At 41.7% G+C, this 10,000-nt stretch overlaps 1 protein-coding gene across 1 annotated transcript in view; it reads left to right on the top strand.

Annotated features, from left to right (window-relative positions):
* Positions 1–10,000, top strand: part of cux1a (cut-like homeobox 1a) — a gene marked incomplete at its 3' end in the record, with an annotated part of 345,673 nt that overhangs the window by 252,570 nt on the left and 83,103 nt on the right. The window contains exon 10 of the mRNA XM_080749517.1: positions 7,006–7,054. Coding sequence (XP_080605643.1) covers positions 7,006–7,054 — 49 coding nt within the window. The remainder of the gene's footprint in view (positions 1–7,005; positions 7,055–10,000) is intronic.

Raw genomic sequence — 10,000 nt, forward strand, 5'->3', positions numbered from 1 at the left:
CAACTCCCGAACGGCCGCTTCATTTCCGGCTGGTCTAGGCCGGGCATTAGGAGAAAAATAAAAATAAAATGTCAGCCTTCGTTCCATTTTGGGGGCTGGGCGGGCAACAAAGTAAATCGTCACTGTCGGGCTGAAACCTCATATCTCCAAGTTTCAAATTTGTACATTTTTTCGCAAAGCAAAGCCCTTCTTCATCATACAAGGCTGTCGCACAAAAGTAGTGAAAACAGCAGATCTACAAGCACACAACGCCTCGCGGTGCGAGGCGTTGTGTGCTTGTAGATCGGCTGTTTTCACTAGTTTAAATCATTTTTAAAATGGTTTCCACCCGACAATGACGAAATATAACTTATGTAATTGGCCCACTGGTCACTTGTCATGATCTGAAATGGCAAATCTTTGAGTAGCAGCAGCGCTATAGAGAGAGATCTCTCCCTATAGTGCGCAATGAGGGCCTCTACAACTCTTTTCCCCGGGCTGAATCAGGGGCCCAGCATGTCCATGCATTCAATCTGTGATTATGTTAGGATACGGGCCAACATTTCAATAACAGTGCATCCATATAATAAAGAGGCATTGCTGTGTGTGTGAGTGTGTGCTCTCTGTTACATGCCGACAGTGTGTGTGTGTGTGTGTGTCTGTGGTGTGTGTGTGAGGCGTGCACTCTTCGCTACACAGCGTGCGCGCGCACCCGCGCGTGTGCGCGCCGACAGTAATAAAAGCAGAGAGCAGCGCTCTGACGCAGACTGCCATGCTCACCACTGTGTGAGGAATGCACACACACACGCACACACACACACACACACACGCACACACACACACACACACACACACACACACACACACACACACACACACACACACACACACACACACACACACACACACACACACAGTGAAGCCCTGGGGGCCAGTTTGCCGTCTCTGCAGTCACAGAAAGGTTAAGTAAATCCAACACAGAGCAGAGTGGGATGAAGGAAGCCAGCGAGGGACAAAAAAACAAAAAAACAGAGTAAAAACAGAACTAGAAAGGCAACCGCTGTCTACACTGCAGAGAGAGAGAGAGAGAGAGAGAGAGAGAGAGAGAATGTGTGTGTGAAACGTTACGTCATGTTAGAGGAGGTCATGTTGAAGCCAAAGGAAACGTGACACACAACTATAGAGATGAGTGTGTGTGCACACAGAATAGAAATCTGGTTTCATTTGTAAGCTCCCAGTTAAATGGATGCTATGAGTAAATTGCTATGCAAATCTGCTTCCAATGATGGGAGGCAACTAAGTACATTTACTCAAACGCTGTACAATGTTCTTACTTGTTTACCTGTTACTTCTACTCCACTACACCTCAGAGGCAAATGTTGTGCTTTTTAATTCCTGTACAATTATTTGACAGGTTCAGATTTAGCTTATTATTACCAAACATACATTGACCTCATGAGCCCTATTTTGTACTAAATTGTGACGCGTTGTGAGCTTTTAGCTCATCTATTTTCGAAATATTTAGATGTTTTAACCAGTTGAACTCCAGGGGGGTCCAGGGGAAAATTCTGCCTAAAATCCATGCCCAAATTGGAACAGTTGTGGACACAAAACTACAATGATTGTGGCTACTCTTGACCCACCAAATGTAAGCTAACCCCTGAAAATTCACTTACTAGGGAGAAGAGGATTGAAAAAGACCTCCGCCGAAAATTTGTATTCTGAATAGTGAAAAAGACTCAAGACCTCATTGGAGACATATATAGTGAATAGAGAAATTGTCCATCAAGTTGTCATCAATTGATAGGCAAAATCTTATGAATATATTTCAAACTATGTAAACTCTACAGATGTTTTAGTGAGAGTAGTGCTGTAATATTAGTAATGTAAAAGTATAGGGTGAAAAATGATAAAAACGAGTACAAATAATGTGTAATTGCGACCGTAGGTCGCAGTTTAGTATCAAAACCTCCACCGGCCGTCCGTCGGTCGGTCGGTCACACGTCACACGTCACACCTTTGCCCTGCTCATATCTCCGCATCAGTATGACATCACACCACATGTGTACACAAACCTTTGTGCACGTTGCTGTGGCAACAGTCTGTTGTTGCTGTTCTGTTAGTGTACGTTAGCGCCACATCATCAGCTGTGGACTCTGTGATGTCATCTTATCTCCATATATGGCCATCTCCGTATATGGAGATATAAGTCGTCCATGCCCAAGTATGGGCTGGTGAGGTCAGACTTTGTGTGATGCGTAGGTTATCTCCATATATGGAGATTCAACATTCCAGGCAATGCTCTCTTCCCTGGTGAGAATTGCCCCTTTATATAGGGCTTGTTTGTGAATTGTATGACATCACGCCACATCATCAGCTGTGGACTCTGTGATGTCATCGTATCTCCATATATGGCCATCTCCGTATATGGAGATATAAGTCGTCCATGCCCAAGTATGGGCTGGTGAGGTCAGACTTTGTGTGATGCGTAGGTTATCTCCATATATGGAGATTCAACATTCCAGGTGTAACTATGGCTGCCCGTATGACGTGAGAGGTGGAGGTTGTGATATTTGTGGAGATAAGCGACCAACGGTCGCTTATCTCCCGATTAGGGAGTCTTACTGGTAATAATGTAATATGAGTAATGCATGGATGAAAAATACAGTGGCAGCTGATTATATGTGCTGTAGGGCCCCTGTATCAGATTCAACATTGAAATTGTAATTTGATTTTGTCTCTATTGATTTATTGACCAATAACAGAACAAAAACAGTTGTGTGACTGGTTATGGGAAGCCGGCTTCCCATATGGGGCTTAAGTGGTTAAAATATATTTCTTACGTCAATGCAAGTATCATTTCGATGCCAATACTTTTATTCTCATTGTATATATTTTTGAATTCAGGCCTTTTAATAGTAAAAGGGTATTCTTTATATTGTGGTATTGCTACTTGTACTGAGTACTTCCTGTTGACAGTGTGTGCTTCCTGTGTGTATTTCAGGGTGTGTTGACAGATGGTCCATTGTTTGAACACCAGTAACATGTAGTTCTCTCAAACTGGGGGTCGGGGGTCCCAAAATGATGTTGGTGGGTCCCCAGATAATTAGCTTCACTCAGCAGTAAACAGGGCATCTCTGCCCATTTCTAAAGTGACAATTTCATGACATTTTTAATACCTCTAAAAATGGAAAGAATAAGACCATTACTGACCAAAGTGTCAATTATTAGAGGCAACAATTGTGAGCATAGGCTAGTTTCACAATATGTATCTGTGGAACCAAACAATGTAATGACCCAATCTCTACAATTCCAAGTGCTTGTCGGTGGAGGGGGGAGGGCTCTTTCTCTCTCTCTCTCTCTCTCTCTCTCTCTCTCTCTCTCTCTCTCTCTCTCTCTCTCTATCTGTGCGTGTGCGTGTGCGTGTGCGTGTGCGTGTGCGTGTGCGTGTGTGTGTGTGTGTGTGTGTGTGTGTGTGTGTGTGTGTGTGTGTGTGCGTAAATTACTATACTAAATATAGTAGAGTAGTCATTTTGTATGGTTGTAAATATGTTACTATACGTTTTAGGCCTAAATATACTTAGTTTTGCCTTCGCAGTTCGCAACCCCCTCAAAATAGAAGATCTTCTACAAGCTCACAACGTGTTTCGCTGTGACACGTGTGCGTGCGTGTGTGTGTGTGTGCATGCGTGCGTGTGTTTATGCCCGGAGGTTTGCATGTGAAAGACTTCCTACTTAACTGCTTAAGGAACGTGTTGTTTTCTCCTGGGACTGCCTTAAGGCACACAGCAAACATACACTCAAGAGGCTACTTCCCTCCTGTTTGAATGGTGTCAATATACCCTCTCTCTCACGCACACACACACACACACACAAACACACACACACACACACACACACACACACACACACACACACACACACACACACACACACACACACACACACACACACACACACACACACACACACACACACACACACACACACACACATTCCAAGGTGTTAGTAGCCTTACTGTAATCCACACACTGAAGCTTACACTGTAGAATAATGGTCCATTTGGTTCCATTTGCACACTCTCAGGGTTACAAATGGGTACATTGACAGACACTGAGGATTTAAATGTGCATTCTGCACTTGGTGTTAAAATATATATATAATATATATCCACGGCTTTCCAACGCCCCATAGTGCATTGCGCAGACGTTGTACCGAGCTTCCGGCGCCGCAGCCGAGTGTGAGTGTCACAACGGGTTGCATCTGCGACGCGACGTGAGCTTGTATGTCTGCTGTTAAACCATATCACATAAACATAGGCCATTTTAAATGATCAGAATCTCTGAGTCGATTTTAGCTAAGCCTCACAGAGTTTCAGTGGAATTTCACGCGTTAATCTTTTCACCATCTAGAAATTGGTTTTATCAAAATGCATTAAAACACCACAGTAACACAACTTTGACATACAGTAAGTTCATTTTCATACCATGCTGGAATGACTGGAATTAAATGGCTTCCGTGGAAATACCATGCTGGAATGACTGGAATTAAATGGCTTCCGTGGAAATACAAATAAATAAAAGCTCTGGTATGCCTTGGATAGTGGTGGGCATTAATGTAAAGCATAGTAATCAAAGTGCTAAATGGACCGTTAAATGTTGAAACATATTTCAAATCTTGACCTGGCAAACATAAGAGGATGTACCATATGTGTTAGAGAGAGAGAGAGATGGTGTGTGTGTGTGTGCGTGCGTGCGTGCGTGCGTGCGTGTGTGCGTGCGTGCGTGTTCACTGATGCACCAGTCAGTGCATTATGTGCATGCAGTGTGTGTGTGTGTGTGTGTGTGTGTGTGTGTGTGTGTGTGTGTGTGTGTGTGTGTGTGTGTGTGTGTGTGTGTGTGTGTGTGTGTGTGTGTGTGTGTGTGTGTGTGCAGCTTTATCACATTTTTCATGCACTTTAACACATAATGACATGCATCACCATAGCCTATATTGTTTTTAATGTTTTTCTGCTTTAGGTCCACTGCCTGCATAAGCAAGATAATGAATAGCATATCCATGCATGCACATTGCACCATACACATAGAATAAAGAAATGAAATGCCTTATTTCCATTTTCCAACAGTTTTTTATTGAAATAACCACACATGGTTACAGATGGAGTTAAATGGCTTCTGTGGAAATAAACTCTGGTATGCCTTGGACAGTGGTGGGCAGTAATGTAAAGCATAGTAATCAATGTGCTAAATGGACCGTTAAATGTTGAAACATATTTCAAATCTTGACCTGGCAAACACAAGAGGATGTACCATATGTGTGTGTGCGTGCGTGCGTGTGGCGCCGTGCGTGCGTGCATGCGTGCGTGCGTGCGTGCGTGCGTGCGTGCGTGCGTGCGTGCGTGCGTGCGTGCGTGCGTTTTCCTCAAGAAGGGCGCACATTTACTACAAAAAGTTAAATTATGGAGATAAGGGGTGTCTGCCTGAAAGCGGCCATATTATGTCCTTAATGATTTTATTACCATGAATGTGTACAGTGCCACCCTCTGAGGGAGAGCCACGTCGGGCCCTTCACTACAATGCATAGTTAATCCCCCGCTGGCTGCAGATATGCTGCATCTGCATGAGGCCCAATTATCATCATTAGCAGCATTAAGCTAAATGAAGTGTAATTAAATGTAGCATGCTAACACTATGGCATGGCTCAGCATGGGGCTTAGCAGGCCTTCAAAGACACACTGAGACACACAGCTACTGGATCTGAGACACACACACACACACACACACACACACACACACACACACACACACACACACACACACACACACACACACACACACACACACACACACACACACACACACACACACACACACACACAGAGAGATGTACATGGACGTACACGCGTACACAGATTTATTTTGGTCATATTATTTACTCGTAGTGGTTTCGACACCTGTTTCATTCGGATCAATTGGCTTTGACTAAACTGCATGTAATGTGATTGCATGCCTACGTATATTCATCAACTGGCCTCTCAAAAACACAAACACACACTGCTATATTATTGAATGCATTTTACACTGATTCCAGTAATCATAAAACACTAGCCCTGTGCGATGAGGGATTGAATGTAGGAGTCTCAGAAGTAATATTGGAGGACCCAGACCAGAATAGTCGCCATGTCCAGTTGTGCAATACCCGTTGTATCCGTCTGTCTGTCTGTCTGGCTGGCACTCTTTTATGCCCAGATATGGTATATGTGTAGATGTGCCAAACATGCATCTGTTGTTAACAAAAGTGTTATGTCATTACGCTGTGCAACGTACAGCACACATTATATTATCTAACTATTAATTTACCGATTGTCTGTCCGTCCGTGACCTTTCACTTGCAGTTTTCTTTTTTCTTCTTTTCAAATACAGCAAAGATCAAACCTGTTGTAGATTGGCAGTTATTGCTTTTGTCTGACAATGTATGATGAAGTAGGACATTAATTCAGAGAGAATATCTTGAAATATGGAGATATATGGGGATAGGAGTTTTCCATGATGCCTAGCAACAGTACAGTACATTGCCAAACATGGTTAAAGTCAGAAAGGTTGTAATGTAAACACATCCATCTTATTGTGTAGTATTTTATGGATCGTCAGAACATTAGTTAGTCATACGGCACACCTTGAGCTGCTTGAGGGAGATGTGTGAGATATGTGCTTCAGCTGTGTATTAGAGCCATATATGTGTGTTTATGTACCCTCACGCACGCACGCACGCACGCACGCACGCACGCACGCACACACACACACACACACACACACACACACACACACACACACACACACACACACACACACACACACACAGGTTGCTTATTGATTATGCATGTGTTCGTGCATGTGTTTAGTTTATTGATTGTATAAAGATTGTATTATCCTTCTGCTCATTAAAACTAATCACACTCTCTCTTCCCCCCCTCTCTCTCTCTCTCTCTCTCTCTCTCTCTCTCTCTCTCTCTCTCGTCTCCTCCAGACCTGAAGACATTGAGACGGTGATGTCAGAGTTGGAGCGAGCCAATCAGGTGAGTGCCTCAGTACAGCATGTTTCCCCCTCTACTAAACAGGGCTTTACATTATATTACATTATATTTAGATTACATTTCCAAAATAGAACAAAATGGACCTTAAGTTTGGTTTAGAGCAGTGGTTCTCATCCTTGTCAGGTCGCGACCCCCAAAATAATCATATTTTAACTGGGGACCCCCCCACCCTGACGAGCACTAAGAGTTGAGGCATTACATTTAGTATAACACGGTTCTATTGTGAAAATAGCTGATCTACATGCTCACAACGCCTTGCATTGTGAGCTTGTAGATCTGCTATTTTCATTTGGCCTAAATGGAAGTGGTTAATGTCTGTTTAGTAGGCCTAATAATAATCAAAATCTGGAAAGTAACTAGTAACTAAAGCTTTCCAATAATTGTAGTGGAGTAAAAAGTACAATAATCACCACAGAGATGTAGTGGAGTAGAAGTAAAAGTAAACTGGAAATACTCAACTAAAGACAGCAAGGATTGCAGTGTTCCATCACACATTCACAGCATATTAAACTGACATGTTTAAACTCATATCAATGTTTATATGTTCTGAACACACTGTACGTCTCTTCATCTCATCTGTAATATTATTCTGAACACATTGGACATAATATTATTCCTGCCGAGACCAGATCTAATAAATATAAACAATAAAACAATAGATACAGTAGCCTATACTTGTAACAGCATATTGTACTTGGTATTGTCAGAAGCATACATGTGCACAAAGTGCATTTCCTTGTGGAGAATATTGGTAAAGACACAGCTTATGAATGCAATAACCTGCCGTATGGAGTTAATGTAATCTTCAGCATTATTATTGTTGGTGGTTCTGGACATTTTATTTATTTATTTTTAAGTTTTCAAATTAAAACTCGACCTTAAGGGAAACGTCTGAGCGTTTTCCCCTCCATTGTCCCTAGTACACAGACAGTGCACGTGTGCACGCACGCACTTTTCAGGCCGCGACCCCCAAAATAATCACATTTTAACTGGGTACCCCCCACCCTGAAGAGCACTAAGAGTTGAAGAATTACATTTTATATATATAAAAGGTGGCAAAGGTTACTATGCATTTTTGAAAAGCTCTATATCTGTAGATTATATTTTGGTTTGATAACCTTTTCTGAGACACAGCTAAATTGGTGTTATCAGCCGCTAGAGTTGGTGTCTCATTAACTTTACTACGGTAAAAAAAAAAATAATAATAATAATCTGCTTTAAGTAGCATATATGAGGGGTCAAACTAGTTTTTTGTGTGATTCTGAATCCATTGCAAGCATTTGTTTTGCACAAAAAAAAACATTCCTTGGGCTAAAATGGTTTTTAGCCCAAGGAATGTTTTTCGTGCAAAACAGATGCTTGTAATGGATTCAGAATCATGAAAAAAAAACCTAGTTTGACCCCTCATATGCTACTTGAAGCAGATTAATTTTTTGCTTTTTTTCCTCCTGTATAGTAAAGTTAATGAGACACCAACTCTAGCGGCTGATAACACCAATTTAGCTGTGTCTCAGAAAGGGTTATCATACCAACATATAATCTACAGATATAGAGCTTTTCAAAAATGCATGGTAAGCTTTGCCACCTTTCGGATACCGACATCTCGTATGGCCCATGGACTACAGGACGTGTTGATATCTTTGATACACCATAGGAAGATTAAACGGGACGTGTTGATGACCCACTTGGAGAAAATCTAAATAACAAATGAATATCACCACAACCAATGTTATCTTGTTTCCCCAAGGCTAGAACATATTTATATAGAGCTTTTTTATTACGATGATAATGTAATCATGGAAAACAAATTTCTATTATGTTCTATCAAACCGGGGGCCTCGTTAGTTTCACGTTTAGGAGTGACCGGGAGGAGAGGGAAATGTTACATTTTCATAATTCCATAAAAGATTGAATAAAAATGAATTTTAATGGTTGAGCGTCACCAGTGGGTAACACGGCATAAGTGAGTCACCACTCCTCTTCTTTGAGGTGGTCTCTTTTATTCCTACAAGAACAATTTACAACTAGAGATACTGTTCCTACGAAACAGTGTGGCCTCGCTCGTACTATATTCTGCGGCGTGCTAACTGTCATGTGAAGCTCAACCAATACTCCAGCTAACACCACTCCCAGATTTTCCACACCTCATTGGCTAAGAGCCCTGCCTTTGTACTGTCTGCGACGGAACTCACGTGACGGAACTCACGTGACGGAACTCACGTGACGGAACTCACACGACGGAACTCTATAAATAATGAAGATAACATACTGGTCTCGCCTTTCAGGCGAGCCCACAATTAAGGCATTTAGCAGATGCTCTTAATCCAGAGAGATTTACAATAAGAAAGGCAATAAATCAATACATCAACATCAATACATCAAATGCATAGAAATAGTAGTCTAAGAAAAACATAGTTAGACCAAGCACATATTCAGTGAAAAACTTTATAAAAACAAAACATATAAAAAAAGCCAAATTACATGTATGGTCATTGAGGGTAGGCAAGCACTACGGTAAGTGCTTTGGGCTAAAGTGGAGTCTGAAGAGGTGAGTCTTCAGACCACGGCGGAAGCTATGGAGTGAGTCTGCAGTTCTAAGTGCAACTGGGAGTTGTACTAAACTCACAGTTGCTAAGAACGTACTAAACCCTAACCGTATGTTAAAATGTAAGGATCACTGCTGCGGACTGGTTTACAATCCCATTGAAGTCACCTCAAACACTGTTTGCTCATTAGAATAGTGAAATGTTTGTATTTTCTTCACACTATAGCTAGAAATTCGACTTGAGGAAGATTATAAAAAAGAAAATAACAATGAATGCAATTATCCTAATTATCAGTTGTAGTCTATCTCTTATTACCTCAAGCAACAATATGATGTCACCTGTGTTTGTAAATGCAGTGCCTTTATCCAAACATATGCTATAC

The sequence above is a fragment of the Nannobrachium achirus genome (assembly GCF_963921795.1).
Source record: "Nannobrachium achirus genome assembly, chromosome: 19".
Classification (NCBI taxonomy): domain Eukaryota; kingdom Metazoa; phylum Chordata; class Actinopteri; order Myctophiformes; family Myctophidae; genus Nannobrachium; species Nannobrachium achirus.